We start from the raw sequence: 26893 nt of genomic DNA on the forward strand, positions 1-26893 counted from the left end.
GCACATTTCTGACGTCTACTCAAAAATGATTCGTCACACGATGTAATGCCGTTTCAGAAACTGAATTACCTGACTCGTAGATATTATCCTTGAGTTCCAGTAACGTGCAGAGATTTTTTGTGTACACCTTTTCGTTTAGTGCTCCCCAAAAACAGAAATCACATGGGTTTCAACCGGGACTTCGAGTGCGCCAAATATTCTTGCTGATAACTCTGTTATGAAACACGTCGTGAATTACGTGCAAAGAAACATTGGCCGTATGAACCCTTGCCGGTTTCTGTTGAAAAAGCCCGACGCTTCGTCCTCTTTCATCCAGTTCACTATGCAAGGTTACGAAATGTTTTGCGCATATCTTTCACTGTTAACTGTCTCATTAAAAAAATTAGCCTGTCATTCTGTCACCACTAACTGCGAACCACAGTGCTATTTTCTGATAGTGAACGGGTACCTCATGAAGTAGAATAGGTCTACCGGCGCTCCAATCTCGAAAGTTTTGCCGGGTTCGATTCCCGGCGGGGTCAGGGATTTTTACCTGCCTCGAGATTGTGTGTTTGTTTTGTCCTCATCATTTCATCATCATCATGAAAGTGGCTAGTATGGGCTGAGCAAACGTCTGGAATCTGTACGGGTGCTGATAACCGCGCAGTTGAGAGCCCCGCAAACCAAACATCATCATCATCATCGAAAGTTTTGAGAATTAAAATCGCCGTGTAAATGGAAACAAGCATCCTCTGAAAACAGAATGAGGTAAGGGTTCTTATCACCATCATGCACTTGTTTCAAAACCTATTCGTGAAACCTAACCTGTGCGTGAGATCACCAGGTTTAAATTCTTGTACCACTGTCACTTTTTAGGGCCTTATCCTAACTAACTTAGCAGCTATTTGTACAGAGCTGCAAGAAATTTGCGTTTGTCGTAAAAGCTGTCTAAGAGGCTTTTTGGGAAAATTGGTATGCAACGCCATCGAGGTGAGCTTCTATGAACATTGTACGTTGTCGTTTACACTTCTTGTCATGAACACGTCCCGTTTCACGAAACTGATTCACTATTTTGTGAACTGCATCACGACTCCGGACTCCAATGCCTGGAAACTTTTGTTCAAACAATCTCCAGACAATACGAATGGACTGTGTACGCACATACGAATCGTAAATAAACACTCGTTGCGGAATAGAATAATTCCGTCTTGACATTGCTGCGTTCTCGGACTTCACTGTTACATTTGTGAGTTTGTTTCTCTGTTCGAATGACACTGCCCGAAAAGATGCGTAGAGCAGCATTAACAGGGAAACGCTGCACCCATTCTAGCGGCCTGCACGGAGTCCGGTGGCGGCAAACACAACTCCCGCGCGTACGGTCTTCAGATAAATGGATCTCCTATAGATTGCAAGCCGCCTTTCGTTACATCAAAGAAATACGGTTTGCATTTCCTACGATAATACGCCGCTGCTTTATGATAGGGATTTGTCCATTCTTAGAACTATCCTTAGATGGTATGTGGTGAATAAATAAAAAGAACAAGTAAAAAGTGTGTACGAAAGTGGATAATGCGGATAGTGCAGTGATGACTCTGTGCACGATGAAACAAATCGGCTGGTCGGAAGAACTGCGCGTCGTCGGTACAAGAGAGTTAAAAACCTTTGTTAGAACCAATGTTTGATTGCTCATAGGACCAGAGAAATTCTCGACGCGAGATGTAGGGAAAAAACACATTTAGTCACAAGCTATAAGTCTGCGAGAAGTAAAATAAATAAAATACGAGGGGGCTTCAGGAGTAAGTCATACATTATTACGGCAGGACATGTAACTTTTATTGAACGCAGCTGTACAAAGTAGCAGAGATAAATGCTACTTTACCAATCGTTCAATCCCTCGACGCTAGAAATTCGCTTCTCGGTCATTCGAGACCAGCTCATCGTTGGGGAATTTGCGATTGTTGCGAATCGGTTCCTCGACTGTTCGGACACTGCCGTCTGTGACCAAAGCCGACGACCTTCCCTCCCGATCAGCGTTATCCACGTCTATGCGGACCATGTCACTACAGCTAAAAGCGACATTGCACTAGGTCCGTACACCGCGAATTATTACTGTAAATCTCTGTGCAAGTGAAAGGTTTCGCGCGCGAGAATTGTACTGTTCCATATACTTCAACTTTGGGATACCGTACTTTTCCAGTTGCCGCGCTAATTCACTCGCACGCTATGATGCACGTTTTAATCGTTACGCAGTAGAACTCTGTAGGAAAAACAAAATACGTACTTTCTTCTGACAATGCGCCACTACTGTTTCGCAATGATATTACTGTAGGACGACATGTATAACTTACTGTCTGAAACTGCTCATCTGAAAGAAAAGTCCGAATGCCTTAAGGTAATATTTCCCATTTATTGTATTTTGTCAAAGTGTTCTTGCTCTTTTGTCTACTCAGATGACATTCTATCCACAAGCGCTAAAATCCAGTTGCGATAGCGAGATAGGATCTGCAATTACGAATAACTGTGTCTCGTCCTTTCTTTCTTTTTAAAACATTAATTATACCCCTGCGGAACGTTGTTACATGTGCACGCTTCCCAGGAAGCAAGCTCATTTAACTTACCTTTTAGTGGTCTACTTGATATGCAGTGGCGTATTCAGTCCTGTGTTCTGCGTTGAAAGGATTGAAGAGCGTGTTCGGTAAAAACTGGGAGTGGCATTAGTGGAATCACAGCATTTTGTACAATGAGGAGATGGTCTGCAACCTGCCGATGGCGGGTACAGACGTGGAACGCTGAGGCAGGAGCTTACCTGTCCGAGGGCGTTCTCCACACACTTCTCGTTGTCCGCGCAGTCGCCGTCAACTCGGCAGCGCACTTCTTGTATGCAGATGCTGTTCTGGCACAGTTGTTTCTCCGGGCAGTCGGAGTTGGCCTTACATGTGGGCTGGCACACACCTTGTATACACAGCTGGTCCGTGAGGCATTCGCGGGCCGAAGTACATTGTGCTGCGGAACAAAGGGAAAAAAAATGCCAGTCAGTATTCTCTGCCGAACACTGAAGATTGCTTTGTGAACAATGAACGTCGTAGCTGAATGTACGGGAATCATATAAACGATAAAGCCCTGAAATGATTCAGTGTACAAGTATTACTGTTGAGAAAGCCCATATATTCTCAGCTTCTGTTAGCTATGTCTGTGGCTTTTAACTGTTTATAGATCCAAAATATGAATAAGAAAGCAGCCTAGCTTTCCCCTCGGTTCGAGAAAAATCACTCACAAACAACAATTTATGTACAAGACAAACGAAAGCTCATTCAATTTGATAATTCAATGCCAATCTGACTAATTCTAATATTGGTGCGATTGTCTATTCCCATACCGATCGTTGATACAGAATTTTACATGAGAGCTTTATTACGACCAATAAAAAGACAATAATGATATTAGGTGGTCTAGCTCTAAGAGACACGCAAAATCAAAATGTAACGACATGCCTTGCTACCGTACCTATGTGATATGTGTTTGTGTCGAGAAACTACGGTGTAGTCCTTGTTTCGTCGGTGTTTCATGCTCTTGAGTATACCTCTATTTTATACGTACAGAGAAAAACGCTTATTTATTTCCGTTGATATGAATGATTAGGTGAAATTATATTATCGGATTAGGAGATACTTTATTCTCCTCTAATGTTTCATAAGACTAAATTCCACTTGGCTACCACTAAGATTTTTGCTAACCGTTTTGGAAGAATGTTTTTTTCTTCTTTTTTTCATTGTACTATGTGAAATGTGCAATGCACGTCGCCCAGAGTAGTTGAAAATTAATTCCCTATTCACTCTGTATCTCCAAGTACCACTGGTTTTCTGCATAGCTATCCTACGCGACTGGCAGACATATATAAATACGGAACTACCCAAGATGTAATGTATGATTTGTCAATAATCTCTAAAATCAGCACCCCTTTAGTCTGAAAGTGGGATAATTAGTCGTCACTCAAATGATGGATTTCAGTCTGTCCATACCTACGTTCTTAACGCAACAGATTTCAGTAATGCTAAAAGGTCAAAAATTATTTCAGCATTAGGAACTTCGATAGTAATGTTAGTCTTGGAAAAAGTGCAAAGTAGAAGACATTTGCAATTGTTTAGCCGGATTTTTGTAACCATTTTATGGCAGAATATTTTAACACTTGAACCTAGTCTTCCTCGGATGGTGCGGTACGACCGTTTTACGAGGGGTAGCCATAGAGTTTTAATTTACATATCAAAAAATTAAATTTAATATTTTCCTTTGTTTGTAGGTACATGTGCCTAGTGATACACCCATTGGTGTCCTGAGATGTTATGGGCTCTAGTTTCACTGTGTGGCAGGACTGCAGGCATATACTTGCAAACAAAAAAATTAATAAATATTTTTTCGAGATTACGGTTAAAACTTCATGACCACCCCTCGTAGAGAAATGCGTTGCTCGCAGAGTCTCTGTAAAGAGTCCAGGTAGCGAACAAACCTTCAACTGTAGCCCGCAGAATTTGCCGAAATGTTATGAGGGATACCTAACGCAGAGTGGGCTCGGCAGACGTGATACTCACACTTGCAGAGTCCGTTGTTGCAGGCGGCTCCGGCGGCGCACTGGGCGTCGCTGGCGCAGTACTGGAGGCCGACGCAGCCGAGGCGCGGGTCGCCGGTGGTGCCGGGCCGGCACGAGCAGACGCCCGCGTGGTTGACGGCCACGCAGTCGGCCTGCGCGCCGCACACGCTCGCCACCGAGCAGGGGTCCACGCAGCGGGAGTCCACGCACGCGCGGGTCGCCGGGCAGTCGGCGTTCTCGGAGCACTCCAGTTTTACGCACTCCACCTGCACAGGCCGAGATACTCCTAGTAACAGCTTCGACAACCGTCTTCTTGCTTCAGCATCTACAAGTGCAGTGTAAACTCAAACAATTTTTCCCCATTATACCACTCCCCTTCTCTTACTTCACAGCTAGTGTCTTTCAAACAGACCCGTTACAGCGAAGCCAATTGAAGCGGTACTCTCAAACATTAGTGGACTTGTATTCGGGACCACATATGTCATTCTTCAAGTGCGAGTTTTACATATCTGAATTCTGCTGATTTTATTTCTGTGTATGATTTTCGGTCATCATAAGTACTCTTATATGGGGTACTATTTTAGTATGATGTATGTTATAAGGAATGGCAAATTACTGATCAACAGTTACCTTTACCTCATAGACCTAAAGTACATGAAAAAATAAGATCGTAGGATGGAAACAACATCATAGTATGTAGTGATCTATGTCTGGCTTCCCCGCCTTAACCTCTGTATCGATTTCAACTATATCTGGCACACAAACAGCAAACTTCACGAGTATCAGCAGTGTGTGGTTTCTCACCAGGTGTTTATTGTGGAAATAGTATTCGCCTGTCTCATCAACTTGCTTTGCGAGGCAGCCTGTACATCGGAGGAAAGAAACAGTTTTACGTTTCTGACATGTAGAGTGCCCTGCACAACTGGCGTGTCATGTTGTAGTAGTATCAGCCTGCCTTATCAGTCTGTTTTTAAGGGGCTACACGTGAAGATAGGCACAGCTGGTGAAATGATGAGATGGTTAGAGATGGGAGGGAGAGAGAGAGTGTGGACTAGGAGTTGGATGTAGAGAGGACTGGATGGACTAAATGGCCAGAGAGTTGGATGTCAAGGGTCAGAGAGAGAGAGAGAGAGAGGGGTGGGAGCGGGAGTGTAGAGATAGTGTAGAGGAGGAGGCGATATAGATAGGAGATAGACAGAGGAAGGGATGGACAGAGAGAGGTAGAAGAAGAGGTGGTTAGAGAGAGAGGGGGAGGGGATGAGTATAGAAGGAGGGAGTATAAGATATGGTTGGGGAGAAACAGTAGAGATGGACAAAGAGGGAGAAGAACGAGATAGAGTACTGGGAAGATGAGATACACGATAGAGGTAGGAAAATGAGGGAGCTGAGCGACAGGGGGAGGAAGAGGTGATGTGTGCGGTATATGTGCCGAATATGTTTGCAAACAAAGCCATGGGGAAAAGGTTAATGTCATTATAAAAGAAGCAGATTCAAAACAGATATCTATGTGGCTGTCAAGGGTCCAGTCAAACGAGACATTACGATTATCAAGCACTTTGTGTTTATGAAATATGTATCACCAGTCGCATGTTATAGGAATCTTTTGATAGGTTACAAACTATCTGTCAAATGACGACATTTCTCTTTCTTTTTGCGTTACATATTTTGAGTATAAGTGAGGAAGAAGAGTTTGATACATAACTGAAAAGCCACTGCATGTAAAGTACGCCTGACTGATGTTAAACATCGTAAGCGATAGGGGTACTAAAACTAGATTGACTCTTATGAGCCACAATACCCTTTCTGTTGAGATTTGACGCAGAAAGACTTATGCACACATATTATAATTCTAGGTATACTTTATACTTAATTTATATGAAATAATACGCTAAATGTTTAATTAAGGAGGTGAAGTTCTGTGATAGATGTTACATGAGTAACGACGTTTTCGAGGGAAAGAGACGGTTGGCAAAACAAGCCAGTGTATTTCAGTTTGTATCGCTTTTTAAAAATTATTGTGCACGTTCTGCTTCACTAGAAAGAACGCAGCGCACTAAACGTGTTCGTCTGTAGAACAGAAAGATTCAGATGTATATGTCCACCTCTATGAATAAGGCCCACTTGGTTTGTTAGCTGTGTCAGATCAGTGTCAGCTTCCAGCTTCGTCTTCTGACAAATCTACTGACTCCCTTGTGGGGTTAGTGAACCATGTTATATTGCCAATAAAAGACATACAGTAAGATTCTTAGATGAGTTTGCGATCGTTATGAACTTTTGCGAATAATAACATGAGGATTGGTATTACATCTTTTATTTATTACATACATGACGTGTTTCAGGTGCTGTCGTCGTTAGAACTTGTGAATGAAATTTGCTTCAGAAATTATAAGTTTCGTAACTAATGACGGCAGTACTCGAAACATGTCAATAATGTAATAAATAAAAAATACATTACGCGGTTTAAACAGTGTTATTCTTAAAAACACGACGTTATTGTTGGTTGTTTCTGATGATGAAGGCGTAACGCGCACCTTGGGGTCTCCCCTGGTCTGCTGGGGGCAGCGGCAGAGCGGCAGGTGGTCCTGCACGAGGCACTCGGCGTTGGCGCCGCAGACGGGCGCGGCCGCCTCGCACGGGCTGCGGCAGCGGTTGTCGACGCAGGCGGCGCTGCTGGGGCAGTCGGCGTCGCCGAGGCACTCGCCGGGCTTGCGGCAGCCGCCGCGCACCGGGTCGCCCACCAGCCCGTCCGCGCACTCGCACGAGAAGCTGCCCGGCGCGTTGCGGCACCTGCGGCACGCACACGCGCGTCACGCACAATTCTCACTGTGCCACAGTGCGTAGCGCGCACTCTGCAGCTGGGCTACTTACACGGCTGTGCTGTGGCACGGGCTCGAGGCGCACTCGTCGACGTCGGCGCACTTTCCGTTGAGCAGGGTGTAGCCCTCAAAGCAGGAACACGTGGCTTCGTGGTTTTGAACTTTGCAAGATCCTCTGCCGCAGTTGACTTGGTCGCACGGATCTGCCCCAAAGAAAAGAAACCACAATTTTACAACTTCAGAACTGCTTCCAACTCAGATAGTCAAGTGTCTATAAGAGAATGTAGCTGACTTTCAGTAAAAATAACAATGTTCCACCGTCGAAAAGAAGAAATGGGAATAAATTTATTCTTCGATAATGGAAGAATGTCGTGTGACGAGGGCCTCTCGTCGGGTAGACGGATGCCTGGTGCAAGTCTTTCGATTTGACGCCACTTCGGCGACTTTGCCGGCCGAAGTGGTCGTGCGGTTCTAGGTGCTGCAGTCTGGAACCGCGACACCGCTACGGTCGCAGGTTCGAACCCTGCCTCGGGCATGGATGTGTGTGATGTCCTTAGGTTAGTTAGATTTAACTAGTTCTAAGTTCTAGGGGACTAATGACCTCACAAGTTGAGTCCCATAGTGCTCAGAGCCAATTTCGGCGACTTGCGCGTCGATGGGGATGAAATTATGATGTTCAGGACAACACAACACCCAGTCCCTGAGCGGAGAAAATCTCCGACCCAGCCGGGAATCGAACCGGGGCCCTTAGGATTGACAGTCTGTCAAATCTCAGTCTGGAAACATCCCCCAGGCTGTGGCTAAGCCATGTCTCCGCAATATCCTTTCTTTCAGGAGTGCTCGTTCTGCAAGGTTCGCAGGAGAGCTTCTGTAAAGTTTGGAAGGTAGGAGACGAGATGCTGGCAGAAGTAAAGCTGTGAGGACCGGGCGTGAGTTGTGCTTCGGTAGCTCAGTTGGTAGAGCACTTGCCCTCGAATAGGCAAAGGTCCCGAGTTCGAGTCTCGGTCCGGCACACAGTTTTAATCTGGCAGGAAGTTTCATGTCAACGCACACTCCGTTGCAGAGTGAAAATCTCATTCTGGAAGCAGTCTGTCGCGCTGACCACTCAGCTACCGGGAACGGACTTCTTCGATAATGATAGAAGAATACATGATTATTGTTGATCTCTAGCAAGTGTAAATAGTTATAGCAAGTGCGAATGAGGGGAAACATGATGATACAGTAAACAGTAATTAGAATGCATAATTGTGTTGAATTTCCGTATTCACCCACTACGTACAAGCGATACGTACCATCTTCCTTAGATATGAACACATCTCAGACATATCGTTTTTATGCAGTTACGGGTCTAGGACACGACGAGAGCAAGACCACTAGTTTCATCTGATTGCAAACACCACCGAGTGTAACGTAGCAGCTACGAAACTTCTAGAAAGCCGGTGTTGTGAGACAGTTCCATCTATGGAATACCTCAAGTAGTCACGAAATCGAGTTATCTAGTGGTGGCGCTAAGGTCTGCAAAAACAAATATACTAGAGCTCCCGAAAGGTGGATGTTCACTCTAGATTCCCAGATGGAATTCAGATTCTGTCCCTTTGTTGATTTTCAGTATAGCCAATATTTCTCTAGAAGTTATGTTTTTTTTCTATATTTACTCCACGGATCGATTTTGAGGTGTTGCTAATGGAGCAGGAGGCCTTTGTTTTGTATAATTTACATGTTGCAGACCTCTTTAATCATACGTTCTCAGATAAGTTTTTGTATAACTCTGCGGTAGCCAATAACAGCCCCGCCAAGTAGACTTTCCTGTTACAATTCCAAAAGCTGTCGTCATCCGCGATTAAGGTGAAATGATTGGTAACACCTTAAAAAACGTTCACTGGTAGTATCTTGCAAGGGGCTCTGGCGAGAGTAACGGCGAAGACTACACCAGTCAATGGGGCCAATGGCGGCAGGCAATCACCATGGAGTTCGAAGGAGTAGCCCTCTCTGTTAGGATTGGTGTACAGAGAATCTTTATACTGGAGGATGGTACGTTATCGCTAGTAGTCAAAGGCTGCAGAAATGAAGGGGCTTGGTGCAGTAATTGCGATACTACCTGCACGGATGTTGGGGACAAATTTAACGGCTGTAATACTACAATTAGAAGGTAACAGGAAACCAATGTATTGTCTGTCCTCAGTAGATGCATTCCTCTCCAAAAATATTCTCAGCTCATGGTCAAGCGATAAGCTTTGCTGTCTTCTAGGCACTGGGGTTGCATGTTCGATTCTCGGTCATCTAGGAGATTTTCTCAGCTCAGGGACTAGGTGTCGTGCTGTCGTCATCATCATTATCATCATCATCATCATCATCATCATCATCAATGACGCGGAAGTCGCCGAAATGGCGTCAAAAGAAAATACCAGTTGGCCGACCTACTCCTGGTCAACAATGCCATGTGATCAGTACATTTCTTCCAAAATGACATGATGGTTTACTGCTAGGTAAAATATTCCGGAGGTAAAGTGGTAACCCCATTTAGATCTCCGTGTTACAAATTCCGATCTCAGTACTACAATTTTTAACTACGCAAAGTAGCGGCCAACAATAAACAATAAAGTCGACGCAATGGTGCAGATCAAGGCAGATTGGCCAGTAGTCAGGGGAGATAAACAGAAAACGTTATCAATAATTCTTGACAACAGTTCTCGTAGAGAATAGCGATATGGCAAAAAGTACTTTAAAAATGCACACAAACTGTGTCGACAAGAAAAACATTTATTTGGACGGTAACCAGTTTCCGTCATTTTTTGACATCTTCAGACTCTTATACCTTGATGATAGGCGGTGACAATGAATGGAGTGGGTGTTGACATTCGCGGAGTTACAAGCCCCGCTCCATTTACCGCCACTGCCTACCTATATGGTATGAAGATGGTCAGAAACTGACCGAAGCCAGTTACAAAAGGTTATTTCAACTGTTATGCAGTTTTGTTAGGTATTTACCCATATAATAACCAATACAGGATACCCGTTTCATTATACAAGTCAGCACAAAAGAAAATCAGAGAGTTCCGAGAGAAAGGTAGGCGTGCAGAAGGTGCGGCAACTCACCGATACACTTGTAGCTGCGCTGGTCGCAGGTCTTGTCGCGGGCGCAGTCCTCGCTGGTGGTGCACTCGACCTTGAAGCAGCCGACGTCAGAGTCGGTGGGGTCGCCGAGGTGCCCCGGCGGGCAGCTGCAGACGGCGGCGTGGTCGAACACGTTGCAGAGCGCGGAGGGCCCGCAGGGGGCGGCGGCGCAGGGGTCTGAGCAGCGGCCGGCCTGGCACGCCAGGTTGTCGGCGCAGTCGGCGCTGTCGTCGCAGGAGCCGGGCGCGCGGCAGCCGGGCTCGAGGAAGGGGTCGCCCACGCTGCCGGCCGGGCACTGGCAGCGGAACGAGCCCGCCGTGTTGGCGCACTCCGCGCTGTGGTGGCACGGCGCGTCCTCGCACTCGTCCACGTCCACGCAGCCGCCGGCCGGGCCCGACGTGAAGCCCACGCCGCACCTGCCACCGAGTGCTCTTTCGAGTGCGCTTGCCACTGCGCGGGGAACAGTGGGAGAGGCGGCGAGAGAGATTTCTCACAGGGACGCACAAGTTGAAAAGTGTGTGCGAGGGGAGACATACTACTGCGCCATAGTTTCATATAAAGGAGCCCAGTACGTTGTCCTCGGCGGTGAGTGTTCATCGGAGGTCAGGGTATCATCTGGAGTGCCCCAGGGGAGTGTGCTAGGTCCGCTATTGTTTTCTATCTACATAAATGATCTTTTGGGTAGGGTGGATAGCAATGTTCGGCTGTTTGCTGATGATGCTGTGGTGTACGGGAAGGTGTCGTCGTTGAGTGACTGTAGGAGGATACAACATGACTTGGATAGGATTTGTGATTGGTGTAAAGAATGGCAGCTAACTCTAAATATAGATAAATGTAAATTAATGTAGATGAATAGGAAAAAGAATCCGGTAATGTTTGAATACTCCATTAGTAGTGTAGCGCTTGACACAGTCACGTCGATTAAATATTTGGACGTAACATTGCAGAGCGATATGAAGTGGTACAAGCATGTAATGGCAGTTGTGGGGAAGGCGGATAGTCGTCTGCGGTTCATTGGTAGAATTTTGGGAAGATGTGGTTGATCTGTAAAGGATACCGCTTATAAAACACTAAAACGACCTATTCTTGAGTACTGCTCGAGCGTTTGGGATCCCTTTCAGGTCGGATTGAGGGAGGACATAGAAGCAATTCAGAGGCGGGGTGCTAGGTTTGTCACTGGTAGGTTTGATCATCACGCGAGTGTTACAGAAATGCTACAGGAACTCGAGTGGGAGTCTCTGGAGGAAAAGAGGCGTTCTTTTCGTGAATCGCTACTGAGTAAATTTAGAGAACCAGCATTTGAGGCTGACTACAGCACAATTTTACTGCCGCCAACTTATATTTCGCGGAAAGACCACAAAGATAAGATAAGAGAGATTAGGGCTCGTATAGAGGTATATAGGCAGTCATTTTTCCCTTGTTCTGTTTGGGAGTGGAACAGGGACAGAAGATGCTAGTTGTGGTACGAGGTACCCTCCGCCACGCACAGTATCGTGGATTGCGGAGTATGTATGTAGATGTAGATGTATACATATACTACGACATCTGGGAAAAGTTGCAAGGGTCGATCAAAAAGTTTCTGTTCGAGGGCCGTATGGTCCAGAATCGGTACGTCAGTCAGGCAAAGTCGCAGTCAGCATTGAGGTAATCATTCCACCGATGCATCACATTGAAGATACTCGTTTGGTACAACACTGTGTCCTACTGCTTGGAGAAGTTCGTAACTAGTTGCTGCTCATCCTAGTCCAACAGGTATCGTCGACACTTCGATGCCTTTTTTAAGGGACCAAAGGTGTGATAATCGCATGTTAAGAGATTAGGACTATAGGGAGAGTTCTCGAGTGTCTCCCATTTGGGATCTCGTAACTTCTGCTTCACGAAATTTGCGATACCGGGACGTGAGTTATCTTGAAGCAGCAGCACCCTTGGCGCCCCATTCCACAACAGACTTGCTGCCTCATACACATTCTTCATTCTCCGAGGGAGTCTTCCGGCAGCCAAGAAAAGAAGAACAGCACGTTCGTTCTAAATTTGGCAAACAACGTCGCCATAGTCCACGTTTCCCTTTTTACCGCATGCACGTCGGAAATATAGGAATGGCACACTTATCCCTTGCCTAAATGTCGAAGCTTGTGTACCAGGTCGGAGACAACACAACGTTGGATATAAGCTGCAGCAACACCTTCAAACTGAAACTTTTTGATCGCCCCATGTATCTTGGGACCTGAAGGTGCTGCAAACAGAAAAATCGAGGAGGTAGACACTCGCTTGTGAATACGCAGTATAGTGAATTTTTGTCTAGAAGATGCGCTTGTTTGTGGATAAACTACATCGATCCATTTCGAGTGCTCGCGGAGGCTTTCCGGCAGTCGTTCTTCCCGCGAACCATACGCGACTGGAACAGGAAAGGGAGGTAATGACAGTGTCACGTAAAGTGCCGTCCGCCACGCACCGTTGGGTGGCTTGCGGAGTGTAAATATAGATGTAAATGTAGATGTAAACACGGTGGAAAAACCCTCCTTTGATTAGAGAGGAGCCTCTCTTTAGGCAGTATTCGGTGGTATCTGGGAACGTAGCATATTGAGATTGGGACGTTGGAGCGGTCGTACGAGTAAGATGGGCTCGGACAGGAGCGCTTGGGGTACACACCTGCACTTCCCGCGGAGGCAGACTTGTCCGAGCGAGCAGTCCTGGTCGGTGGCGCAGCCGGGCCGGCAGACGCCCTCGTCGCAGATCTCGGCGGGCAGGCAGTTGCTGGCGGCATGGCAGACGCGCACGCAGTGGCCCAGCTCGCCGCAGCGCTCGCCGAGCGCGCAGCCGCGGTCGCACGGCCACACGCAGAGGCCGGCGGGCGAGCAGGCGTAGCCGGGCGCGGGGCAGTCTCCGGGCGCGTGGCACGCGGCCGGCTGGCGCACGCAGCCCTGCTGGGGCGCCGGGCTGCCCGCGAAGCCCGCCGGGCACCGGCACTCCGTCGCGTGCTCCACGCACCGGCACTCCGCGTTCGGCCCGCACGCGCCCTCGCGCAGGCACGGGTCTGCAAACCACAACACTCCACTTCAGCGCCACGCTCGCAAGCGGCACCGCTGGACTACAGTAGTACCGTGCTCTCGTTACATTCCAGAGCACTTCACAATGTCTCCTCTGATATCTTGCAGCTTCCAGCATGGTGGGAGAAATGACGACGTCCTCCGGTAAGAGTGTCGCGGAGAAAAATAAATAACATTAGTATATACCAAGATGGTATCTGTTCTTTCGGACATGTCCGAACAGATACCATATATAGTTAAGGCTCACCGCCCATTTTACCATCTTCTTATGTGCGAATGCACAAACATTGTCCGAACTCTTACGGGAATCGGCAACGCGCCGCGAGTAATGAGTATAATGGGCGGGGGCACTACGAATGTAGTGCGGGACAATACGTTGAGAATGTGGGTTTCGCGGGAGGCGTGCCAGAGATAAATCCCTGCAGTCGTGCTATCCTCTTTGTCCTCGGTGGCTCAGATGGACGCCGGCACGGTAGCTCAGCGTGTTCGGTCAGAGGGTTTAGCTACCATCTGTAATTAAAAAAAAAAAAAACTGAGTGAACGAATCAACGAGGAACCTGAATGAGTGTCATCTGACGTCCGCCACGAGCAAATTCAATGATCAGAAAAAAAATTAATTAATTAAAAAAAGATGGATAGAGCGTCTGCCATGTAAGCAGGAGATCCCGGATTCGAGTCCCGGCCAGGGCACTCATTTTCGTCTGTCCACAATGACGTATGTCAACGCCTGTAAGCAGCTAAGGGTGTTCATTTCATTGTAAATAACACTAATTCCTTTTGAGACGTTCCCTTTTTCCAGCTGTCACTAATAGGACTCTCTGCATCTTCCTGTCAGGACGTTTCCAGTGGATGCTGGAAAGTCACAAGCCCTTAAACCAGCCTAGTAAGCCTTGCCTACAACCTACTTACAATAATACCGGCCCAGCATCTCCCGGCAGAACATAGCCGATTTCTACCAGATACCGGAAACCAACTGTGGTGTAGAAAGTAGCAAACAGGCCGAGACAACAAGCTTTCTCAAAGTTGCTGTCTGTTTCAAGATCTTGACGCTTCGTCCTCAGAACGTGGACATCAGTACATAGCACTTTCACATTTTCATTGAATACGGTATTTTATACTTGAAGATGAAGCTTTGTGTCTTCGAAATCGATTTCTATTAAAATGGAAGACATAAATTATAGCTGTTTCGATACAGAGCTTAAAATTGAAAAATTGTATTGAAATGTTGCCATGCAAATGTCTTTCCTCTGTTTTCCAAAATCTGTTTAATAAAGTTTCCACATACTGACCGGAGAATACACACAGACTCTAACAAATGTAAGTGCAGACGTTTCTATTGCTGACTTAGGTTGGTGTACTCAACAAAATTATATCAGTATTCATGTCATTTGCAGACTAATAAGTATAGCTATTACTAGTGGTATGTTTTTATGTTGTATAGTACCTCCAAGTAGATATGGCAAGAACAAACCATTAACGTTTATTTTCCCCTGGTCGCAGGTCAGGAATTGAAGTGTGGACTCGTGGATGTAAAACGGTTAGTCTGTACTGACAGGGGAAGTCCACTTATTGTTGAAGTTACGATCGTGCAAGAGATATGAGGTCGTAAAGTTCGTGACGTGTTTGTGGGAAGACTGCTCGACGCAGAGAAGTAACCAACACACTGGCATGTCTACATATTAAGGTAACAATATAAAAATATCTGCACTTATACTCGTAAACCCTGTATTTTAAAGCTAAAGTTTGTCTGTTTACTATTAACTTCTATTTCATTTTTAATTTTAGCTTTATATTTTCATTTTAATGTTTATTATTATCATTATTATTTCACCTCTGTAGTCTCCCATAACAGATAATTTATCAAGTAATCAATTGCTGGAACATACACACTTTAATTTTACTTACTTAACGTGTGGTAAAAAACCTTACAACCATGATATATTATTTAAATGTTGATAACGTATTTATAGATAGTAATAAATAAATTAATGTCTGAAAATAGAATAGTTTGTGAAGCTGGGTGGGCCACAGAAACCGAATTCCACTTGGAAGAATATATTCCACCTTGCCTTTGCTATAAAACAAATGAATAATGTTATGCATCTCACTAAGGAGTGCTATTTCCCTCCTGTAGGTTGTGGTAGGCACGCGCTCAGACGATCACTAAACCCATTCTCATTGTGAAATGACAGACCCGTGTCGTCATTATCGACCGGGCAGCTGGTTTCAAGAACAATATGTAGGCTATCTTCATTCGTTTCGAATGGGCGAGTGACGTCTTCTATGTATAATTTAGCGTAATGTTAGCAATAAATATTGAAATTTTTTGTAAAACTCTATTTTTTCTTAACTGTGAAACTCCACTGCACTTGCACTGCTAGCACTATTAGGGAACGGCAATTTCTTGTACCAGGAAGTTGCCCTGGTTGTCTGCTTTCCAGGCGGAATTTTCGTAGCAGACTTACACAGTTAAATGCTTTACCACGTAGTACCAAACATGCAGATATTAATTTAAGTTTACTGGAAGTTTATTCTTTCTTAAATAAACTGCTGATTTTCTCAGAGATGTCATGAAACGGTAACTTAGATTAGTATGTGATATGTAAGATTTAGAAATGAAACCTTGCTTCATGCACTTTTGAACGTAGCACTCTTTCATATGACTTCTTGTCCGCCGTCTTTTTCGCCAACCACTATCCATATACTAATATTAATACAATCGGTTCTTTTTCATCTAACAGGAATTATTACTGTTCTACAATAGCAATCAGTGAGGGCACGAATTTTATATATTTTGCGTTGTCTCCACTGTCGCTCAATATTTTAACGGAAGAGTAATCTTAGCATAGTCTCCGAAGGTTTTCCGAACAGAAATAGCATTGAATCAGCGTATTTCTCTCCACCAGGGTAATAATTAGACTGTATGTCACACATTTACTGCAGCTACATTGGTTATGACTCTTTTTCTCAGATGACGCAACTTACCTTGACATTTAGCGTTGATGCAAGCCTGGTTGCTGGGGCACTCTTTGCTTGAGCGGCAGCCGAGAAGACAAGAGCCGTTGGTGCAAGCAAGACCTTGAGGACACTGCGTGTGGCCCACGCACGGTAGCACGCACAGGCTGAGTACGCATTTCTCACCATTCGAACAGTCGTCAGAGTTTCTGCAGGCAACTACAAAAACGAGACTCTCATTAACTAGCTATCTATGGTGGTCAAAGGATACAAAAAATATGCAGCTGTAAGAATATATTTTATTTTTGTTTGTAATAATGAATAACACAACTTTTCAGCGATAATCGATGGCTAATTTGATTTGAGCTTTTCATACAAATTTAAAGCTATAAAAAAAGTCAGTTCTTATGTATTTATGTTGTATAGGTGGAGCAACAGTAGCTTTTGAAATCTGGAGTTAATTACGAAACCAGAAGTGAACGCAATGAAATAGATGAAATCTTATACTAAAAATATTCTATTAAAAAAAAAACTTCCATCTTTAGTGCTAAATGCTCTCATGTAACGGAAGGATCACAAACAATATTGTGATGTGCCTGCATTTCATTGGACAGTGCGTAGGAGATTTCAATTGGTATTTAATCAGAATTCTGAAGAATAACCTGGCGACCAGGAATTCAAAATCACTCTCCTCCTAATAGTGTTCTTTTTCTCCTCTTCTTTCTTTTTCATGTTCTTATTGTTGAAAGACGTCAGTTTTTCAGCCAATCTAATACTGTTCAACTCCACATTCTATTTTTTCGCTTAACTACATCTTCCACACCTAACATACTCGATAACCTCTAATCTTTGCAGGCCCCTACAGTTTATCTCTCACACTTACCCAAATACCAAGTTAACCGTTCGGAGGCCTCAACAGGTGTTTCAGTGGTCGATCCTCTCACCTGCTAAGGCTTTCTCATCAAATGATTCTAGCTTTCTTCTTTCCGAACTTTTCCACAGTTTAGAACTCGCTTCTTTCTCAGTTGAATATCAGTATACCCTTAGCAGCCGTATGCAGAAGGACGATTTTTTGTCCGCATCTGTATGCTTCATATATCTTTCTTGTTCCTACAATCTTGTCTAAAGTTGCTTCTTTATTCCTATTCAGTTTCGTTTATTCTCAAACGAATTTCTAAACTAAGTTCCTTGAACATTTCCTTTAACGCTGTTCCTAAATATCGCTTCCGGTTGAAGGTATCATATCGTCTGTGAACCTTGACATTGGTATCTGTCCATTTGAACCTAGATTTTTATTATCAAATTTCGTTTCACTTCATTCATTGTTACTTTAAATAGGACACAAGTCAAACAAGGAAATGTACTTTACATCCCTCTTAACGAGAATTTGTTTTTGTTAATTTTGCACTTTTATTACCCCGACTTAGTTTCTGTAGAAATTTTAAGTTACTCGTCGGCACGTTTTGCAATTTTCTTGCAGTACCTTTCAAGATTTTATTTCAGTTTTTCTCGTCAGGTTCTACGACCTTCTGTAATTAGATTGATCGTTAGATAGTTCTCCCCTTTCTTGAATAAAGGCATAGATACTGATGTTGGAGATCCGCCTGTCGGGTGGATTTTTTAAGCTCGTCTTCCACCTTAGCAGTATTGAGAAGGGGTAGACCATATGCGAACGCTAGATATTACCTAACCACTTCGTTTCATTTTCATAATTATCAATAACAATAATTCACTGGAGAAACATTTACGGTAAACAGAGACTTTTAAGGTGTCGTCCATACAAAACTCAAAGAAAAAGTGACCTGAGGAGTTACTACTGTTTTGTGGTTTATTACTTTTAGGACGAAAATTTAGAATGTAAGTTTCTCTCTATTTCGTAAACACTGTAAGACGATTTCTACCTTTCTTTTGCTTCCTTTTGTTCTCAGTATTCTTTTCGTCTTTCTTTGTATAATTGCATAGTTTATTTACATTTATTTTCTAGCATCTTCTCGTCTAATCTGCATTGATTTGTCTCGCCTAGGTCAGGAGGCTATTCTTGAGTGTCCTGCCTGACTTCTATTATCCCTCACAGAATCTTATACATTTGTCAATCTTCAGGATGGATTCTGCTTGCATCGTTTAGCTGTCGGACTGCGTACGGCTACAGCAGTTTTGGTGAAGAGCCTTTCTTTTGTAGGTACTTGTCTTACAGTTCAACATGGATGTCTCGTATACTGGCCTATCAAGGAGCACCCAGGGTACAGCTTACTCATTTATTTTGTACAACTTGCAGGCGTTATACGTTTTTTGCACATAGCCACATTAATCAATATAATAAGGTTCTGCATTTACACATGTACTCCTCAAGTAACTGTAAAATGCATGGTGGAGGTATGTTTAGAGCAATGCGATCGATTCTCTTTTCTATTCCATAAATGTGTTCAGCGAGGGAAAATGACTATCTATATGCCTCTATCGTCTTTTATGTTACTTATATGATCCCTGAGCGAGGTACATGTTAGGGGCAGTCATCTCAGAATACCAGTTCTGTAAATTTACAGAACGGGGTTTTAGAAAAACTATGTCTTTTTTCTTTGAAGGATCCCCACTTACGTTCTCGAGTATTTCTATTACTTATGAATTATGTAATACAGCCAACCGATTACAACAAGATTTAACTTGGCATGGTTTCGACCCCGATTATGGGTATCATCATCAGAAAAACCAAAAACAATTGTACGAGTATGTAGTGACAAATGAAAACACATTTGCGAGCAATATGATCTCATCACATATGATTTCAAATATGATTTTATGAAGTTACTTTATATGACAAGAGTATTTTGCTCGAAAATCTGTTTTCGTCTGTCACAAAATATGACTGTTTTTGGTTTTTCTGATGAAGACACCCATAATCGGTGTCGAAACCAAGTCAAGTTAAATCTTGTTGCAAGCGGTTGGCTGTATTATATTCAGCAAATCATATTCAAGTACGGTTGCTGGATCACAATCATGTTTAAAATTGTAAGATTTCTGTTAGACTTTCGACCTGTTACGACTCTGACGGTTCTTCCTGAATTTGTTCGCTGTCTGCCATCATGCCTACCTACTAACAACACCAAACGCTGGAGCAATACTCTAGAACTAGCGTCTTGTATGCGACTTTGTTTACAAATGCTATACACTTTCTCGGAACCATTCCAACAAATCTAAGTCCGCCATTTGCCGGTAGGGTGAATTAAGGCTATATACAGGTTTTTTTTGCTTATGCTAAGCTATTTAATAGGACGAGTGTAAGTTGGAAGTGTGAAGGAAAGAAGGACTGTCCGAGTAGACGACTAAGCGGGGGTTTGGGCTAGTTGAAGGTAGGAGAAGACGGAGCGTACCTTTGCATTGTCCTCCGTGGCAGATGTCGCCGAGACAGTCCTGGTCGCTGTTGCAGGGCGCGGGAGAGCGGATGCAGCCGCCGGAGACGCCGTAGGGCCCCGGCTGGAACTTGGCGGGGCAGGAGCAGACGGGCCGGTGGGCGCGCGCCTCGCAGAGCGCGTTGGGCCCGCACGGCCGGCCGGCCTCGCAGGGGTTGACGCAGCGGCCGCCCTGGCAGGCGGCGGTGGCCGGGCAGTCGCGGTCCCCGCCGGGGCAGCGGCCCTCGGGCCGGCAGCCCGTGGTGTACGGGTCGCCCACCTGGCCGGCCGGGCAGCGGCACACGTGTCCGTCACCGCCCGGCGCCGCTTCGCACGTCGCGCTCGGGTGGCACGGGCTCGGCTGGCACACGGCTCCCGGCGTGCACTCGATCTGTGGGCGCACACAAACACTCGATTACAGACCTGCGTTACGTTTCGGAGACAAAAAATTACTCTTTACGCAGCATATTGACGACAAGAAGTCGGCAGCTCAGAAGATGATTCCGTTACTGAAGAGTAAGGATCTCCACCGTAAGACTAAACTCCAATTGTATAAGGCAACGGTGGAACCTTCAATGTTATTCCAAACCCACCTTAACCAGTTCACCACTTGGTGTAACCAGTAGTTCCTCCGTCTCAACCCCTCCAAAACCCAGGCAATCGTCATAGGCCGCACCACCCGCTCCTTTCGTCTCTATGATTTCTATCTCATCCTTTATGGTCGTCCCATCCAGCTCACCCCCACCCTGAGATACCTTGGCCTCACCTTCGACCGACACCTCACCTGGACACCTCACCTGGACACCTCACCTGCAGACCATCCAACAGAAAACCCATTTCCGCCTCCGCCTTCTGGAACTCCTGTCTGGCCGGACATGGGGATTGCATCCTCCTACCATCCTTCACATCTACACAATCCCTCATCTGTCCTATCCTCTGTTATGCCAGCGTTGCCTGGATCTCCGCCCCCACCCGCTTTTACAAGGCCCTCCAAATCCTTGAACGCCATGCACTCCGCCTTGCCTTCGGTATCCGTCTTCCTCCCCCCACACGGCTCCTGTATGACCTCATCCTGTTCCTCCAACATCTCCGCATCCTTTACATTGTCCGCAGGCTTGATCCCCCCCACCCTTTGGTTTCCTCATTCCTCTCAACCCCCCGCGCGTTGCCGCGCCTCTATTTCTGTCTCCCTCCCTCTCTCCACCTCCACACCCTCCATCTCCTTCATCAGGGCATGATGAACTTCGCCGTGACATCTACCCTTCCTTCCAACTATAACCTGACCTTGTCCCCCCCTCCCCCACGGCCCCCTTTTTCCTCTACCCTGCTTCTTCCAGAGCGGATTTTCCTCTTCCCCCCCCCCCCCTCCCTCTCCCCTGAGACCCTGTACTCCATCCTTGCCTCTTTCCTTCAAAAAAAAATGGTTCAAATGGGCCTTAACATCTGAGGTCATCCGTCCCCTAGAACACTACTTAAACCTACCTAACCTAAGGACATGACACACATCCATGCCTGAAGCAGGATTCGAACCTGCGACCGTAGCAGTCGCACGGTTCCGGACTGAACCGCCTAGAACCGCTCGGCCATCGCGGCCGGCCTCTTTCCTTCCCACATCCCTCCTCCCTACCTGGCCCTCTTCAGAGCGCCCCCCACCCATCTCCCCCCTCTCTTCCCTCCCTCCCTCCCTCCGGTCTTCCTCATCTCCTTGCGCTTGGCAGATCCTCCGTTTTGATCTTCGTCAGTGTGCCACGTCAGTGTTGTGTTTAGCGCTGTTTCTCCTGTGCATCAAGAGGTGTGATTTTAATTGTGTGCTGCCTTGAGGTTCGCTGTCAGTGTTTGTTATGTGCTACGCCATCCGTCGATACTTTTATGCTCCGCTCATACTGTGCCTTGTGTTCTTTTAATTGTCCCAGTGTGTGGTTTTTTGTGTGTGCTATGTTTTAACCGTTTTTATCTCCATTTTACAGTCGCTCCTTTTTTGTCTAATGCCTTCCATGATGTTCCCCCTTTTCTATATCGATGTTCACCATATTCTCTCCTTTGTATAATTTTAACTGTCTTTCATTGTTTGTTCTATGTCTTTCGGCTGAAGAGCAGCGCATATGCTGCTTCCAGCCCGCCCCGATGGGGAATTGAAATACAATAAAGAAAAAAAAAGAAAAAAAAGAAAAAAGTACAATGTTATATGGCTCCACCTCGTGGGGAACTACGTGCATCTCCAACTACAACAAACTCCAAACGCTGCAAAACATTTGCTATCGATGGATCACAGGAGCTCCATGGTAGACAAGAATCGTCGACATCCGCACCGCACTCCACGAGACCACTATACAACAGAAGGTCCATGACAATGCTCTACGAGTTTTTGACAAAATCGATGCCCTTAGGGACGAAGTTCGACAATGAGAATCGGTAGGAACGGTAAACCCTGCAACATGGCACAAGTATCGAGTACCGAAGTCAATAACGTTTCACTCCGCATAGACATTCTGTCATAATACGAGGAAACAGTCACACATAACAGCCTAGACACATCTCACCCTCCACAGCAGATAGACATCACCAAAGACAGCAGGCTAAAGGATCCATTGAGTGCCCAAGCTTAACTGAATGTGTAATAAATAACGTCATCAAGGGTGATCTCTTCAGCCCACACTACACAGTAAAAAAAAAAAAAAAGTTTCGGAGGTGACAATAGAGCACCGTTCACAAAAACAAGCGCTGCAGGTCCTTTAACAGTATCATTTAGAAATATTATTTTATCTACAATGGCCAGTCATTCAGTAACCGACTGTGAGGGATGCCTATTTGCCGTAGACATGTACGACGAATTCAATTTATTCTTTCGTTTGAGAGGCACTAGCATGACTGAAAGATACATTGAGGACAGTAGGTATTTCTTTGATTTAACAAAAGCATTTGATTTTGTGGACCGTACAATATTTTTACACAACTTGAAGATTAAGGAATATTCTCCGCAATGGATCACTTCATTTTTGTAACGTAGGAAGAACAGTTTGGCCCGTGTTAATAAATGGAAAGGAGTTAGAATCACATTGGCGTCAAGAAAAGTTACGGGTGCCACAGGGTTCTTTTCTCGGTCCGTTGATCTTTGGATACACTGCCACTAAAAACGATAGATGGTTCGGAAAATTTATTCTTTGCACATGGCTGTGAAAGACGTAGAATGTAATGTAAATGACCTAGCTGATAGGGTAGTCGGTAAGATCAGTACTTGACTTTTATCAGAGAGCGGATTAACCCTTAACTCCAACAAAATGCAATGCATTCAGTTTCTGGCACCGGACTGTAGCAAAACAAAATTTCACCGTCACATGGTGATGAAGAAGAATGAGATTGACCAATTTAAATTAGTAGGACTGAGAGTAGCTTTCAGGATCTTTTGAAAAAACTAAATAATGATGTCCTCACTATAAGATTACTCCCGTCTGTCTCTGGTAACGGGCTGCGTAGGCTCGTTGGCTTGCTTACTTTCACTACATTACCTCTTGTGCTATCATATTTTGCAGCCACACTGTCCTCTCTTGAAAGATATTTTTGGCTCAGAAAGAGACAGTCCTTCCGGTCTGCGGTGTCAGTTCGCGATCTTTGTGTAGTTCATTGCTGAAACGTTTTCACCATCCTTGTGCGTATACTCCGTCGTGGAATTTGTTGTTGGCAATAATGATTGATTGGCAAAAATGCAACATTCACTCAGTGAACACGGTACTTGAGTAATACTGCCTTGATCATTGTACACGAAGTGTCTGTTTTGAATAGGACTCACACACGCAGAGAAAAGTTCCTGACAGGTTAATACTGTGTACCGGACCGTGACTCGAACACGGCACCTTTGCCTTCCGCGGGCAAGTACCCTAGTGCTAAGGTACCTCAATTGATCGAGCACTTGCCCAAGGAAGGCAAAGGTCCGTGACTCGAACTTGGGACCTTTGCCTTCCTTGGGCAAGTGCTCGATCAATTGAGGTACCTTAGCACTAGGGTACTTGCCCGCGGAAGGCAAAGGTGCCGAGTTCGAGTCTCGGTTTTAATCTGTCAGGAAGTGTCATATCAGCGCGCAGTTCGCCGCAGAGTGAAAATTTAATTGTGATTTACAATATAACCTCCACACACAGCACACAGAATATTTCCAGTTTCCGTTAATACCATACCACAGGAAACGCTACGTCTTGGCACGGTTTTTTAAAGTTTATCTGCAGTACGTTACGGAAAACAGCTGCCAACGCAACTCATAAAGCAGTAGCTTAGTGCTCGCTACTTCGCTTGCGTAGATTGTACGGTCTACACAGATTTTTTTGTCTTTCTTTCATAGAATTTTATGTTACCCCCCAAACTGAAACACCTTCTAAACTTTTCACGCTAATTAAGGCAATAGAATCATGGTCTTCTCCAAATGTATTTCTGACCATAAAGCGATTCTGGTAGATTTTTGTTAAACAGATCTTTTCCGTTTCGTGTGGTGGTATTTACATAGAAAATTTTATCCCTTGACACATATTTCTTTATATCCAACCGAGAAGTGAAATACCAGTTTTCACAGATTTAACTTACATTTTTTTTAATATAACGAAATAGTTTCTTAAAAGTTTCCACCTTCTATTTCACTCCCCTGAGGTTGATGTTCCAAATACAGTGAAATAGGCCTTTTTATTTATTACCGAGGAGCCAAGTACGAATTTTCATTGATTTAGCTTTGAAAATGCTTTCGTAATTAAATAATTATGTAAAACTTTTCATCCCCTATTTCACTCCCTTATGAGGCAGAATTTCCAAAAAACACTGAAACTCCTATTTTTTTCCTTTTCTTAATCTATAACCGAGAAGTCAAATACAATTTTCATAGCTGTAGCTTTAAAAATGCTTTAGTAGTTCTTTAATAATGATTTACTTTCAAAATCCTTTCACCCCCTGCTTCAGCTCCTTAGTGGTTTAATGTTCAAACATGCTGAAATACGTATTTTTAAAAAAAATATCTGACTGAGAAATCAAATGCCAATTTTGGTAGTTTTAGTTTTAAAACTTCGTTAACAGCGACATATTTTCAAAAAGCCTTTCATCCCCTATTTATTTCTCCCCTTGGGAGGGGCCTGTAGTGTAATATCAATACCATTAGCAAATGTCTAGTTTCTATTCTTGCTGTTTGGACGGGGAGATGATGAGTCAGTGAGTGAGTCAGTCGGTCGAGACCTTGCTTTTTATATATATAGGGATTGCAGAAATATTGGCCCATTATCTGTTGGCTGGGCAGAATCCTCCGGATGCCGGATCCGGCTATGGCGACCGTAGTAGTCGGGGAACGACGTGCTACAGAGACAGCGGGACGCGACGGCTTACCTCTGGGTTGCCCCTGTATCCCGGCGGGCACTGGCAGACAGCCTTGTGGTCCTCGGCGACGCAGACGGCGTCGGTGCCGCACGAGTCCTCGTGGCAGACGTCCATGCAGGTGTGTGAGAGGCGGTCGCACAGCTGGCTGGGCGGGCAGTCGATGTTGTAGACGCAGGGCACGGTGCGGCAGCCGGCCGCCGCGTCGTACGGGTCGCCGGCGTACGGGCCCGGCGGGCAGCGGCACTGCGCCACGTGGTTCTGGGCCGCGCACACGGCGCCCGGGCCGCAGCGCACCGCCTGGCACGCCGGCCGGCACGAGAACGAGTTCGTCTGCGCGTCCAGTCGGCACACCTAGGTTACATTACATTAGATTAGATCCATGCTGAGGAGATCTTCCTGTATGTGGAACATGTCAATATTTTTTTAAAGCAGAAATAACAATATTAGGGAACAGCAGCGACCTTTATCTTGTTATAATTAAAATAATAAGTCGTGATCGCAAATGATGTTTTGTTTCAGAGCTGTGGCATATGCCGTGAGGCAGCAGTCGTCAAACGCAGTTCACGAGTGGTCGCTCACGGCATATACCACAGCTCTGCTGATCGTCTACGCGAGTCACTAATAGTGCCTCTATTATGCGAAGATGTCTACTAAGACTTAAATGGGACACCGTTGATGAAATAAAATATCATTTCCGATCACAACTGATGATTTTCATTAATGTTTTACGGGATAATTTACAGCTTACTTCAAATGCCCAATCCGGTTTTTCGGCATTTCCGTGGTCTTCCCTGGTAAGCTGTAACCATTCGTACTGCCCTCCTCTGAGTATGTTCAACATTCCTCGTTATTCCTCTTTCGTATGGACCACAAAGCAGGAACTCCATTTTAGTTTCTTATGGCGATTCCACTTTGGTGGCTTTTTCTTGTGTACATTATTCTTGTGATCAACCAGTTTGAAGTCACTGCATAATTTTTTTTAGCTTTTCTCTTATCTACCTTCTATTTTAATTGCCAATTTTAGAACATGTCTACTTTCACGCCATCTTAATGCACGTGAGTCATTGTAATCGAGGGATTATCGTGACATTGGGGGAGAGTGCGTGTACTTGAGAAAGACTTACTACCCCTAGTATTCTGACTTTTAACATATTCGTTCCTATTAATATTTGTAAGGGCGCTGAGAACCACGCCGTTGGGCGCCGGCTAATACAGCCACAACCACACACACACACACACACACACACACACACACACGCACGCACGCACACTGTTTACGCCCTCAAAAGATACTTTCTGTAATTTTAATTATGATAACGAACCTTGTAATGGTTCTCTATTTACATGACCATTACGGCACTCCAACCCCAGTTCCCGATACCAGTAATATCGTATTACTTTTCTGCGAAGTAACAAACGTATTTTTGTCACAATATTCACATTTGGTTTTATTAATGTATAGGTACTCCAATGTATCGATATATTACAGTGATATGGTTCTTGTGTGTATTCATTTCTGTGAGACTGTCATAATCTTTGACTTAATTGTAACCGTTTTGGCGCGAATGCGCACAGAGCAGTCTTTGTTTCACTTTGCAGAAGTTAAGTTGCTGTTTCGTTTTGTAAAAAACTGTCAAGTCTTGTGTATGCTTAAAGTGGAAATTAAAT

The 26893-nt window shown here is 44.9% G+C and overlaps 1 protein-coding gene and 1 non-coding gene across 2 annotated transcripts in view; one reads left to right on the forward strand and one right to left on the reverse strand.

Annotated features, from left to right (window-relative positions):
- Positions 1-26893, reverse strand: part of LOC126270278 (uncharacterized) — a 589946-nt gene that overhangs the window by 335990 nt on the left and 227063 nt on the right. The window contains exons 26-34 of the mRNA XM_049974059.1: positions 25235-25576; positions 19865-20273; positions 16527-16715; positions 13144-13528; positions 10477-10910; positions 7433-7583; positions 7096-7351; positions 4566-4830; positions 2786-2982 (exon numbers count right to left, since the gene is read on the reverse strand). Of these exons, the coding sequence (XP_049830016.1) occupies positions 2786-2982; positions 4566-4830; positions 7096-7351; positions 7433-7583; positions 10477-10910; positions 13144-13528; positions 16527-16715; positions 19865-20273; positions 25235-25576 (2628 nt within the window). The remainder of the gene's footprint in view (positions 1-2785; positions 2983-4565; positions 4831-7095; positions 7352-7432; positions 7584-10476; positions 10911-13143; positions 13529-16526; positions 16716-19864; positions 20274-25234; positions 25577-26893) is intronic.
- Positions 8317-8394, forward strand: Trnas-cga (transfer RNA serine (anticodon CGA)). Its single transcript has one exon. It is a non-coding gene; the product is annotated as a tRNA-Ser (tRNA).

Source organism: Schistocerca gregaria, chromosome 1 (assembly GCF_023897955.1).
Source record: "Schistocerca gregaria isolate iqSchGreg1 chromosome 1, iqSchGreg1.2, whole genome shotgun sequence".
Classification (NCBI taxonomy): Eukaryota; Metazoa; Arthropoda; class Insecta; order Orthoptera; family Acrididae; genus Schistocerca; species Schistocerca gregaria.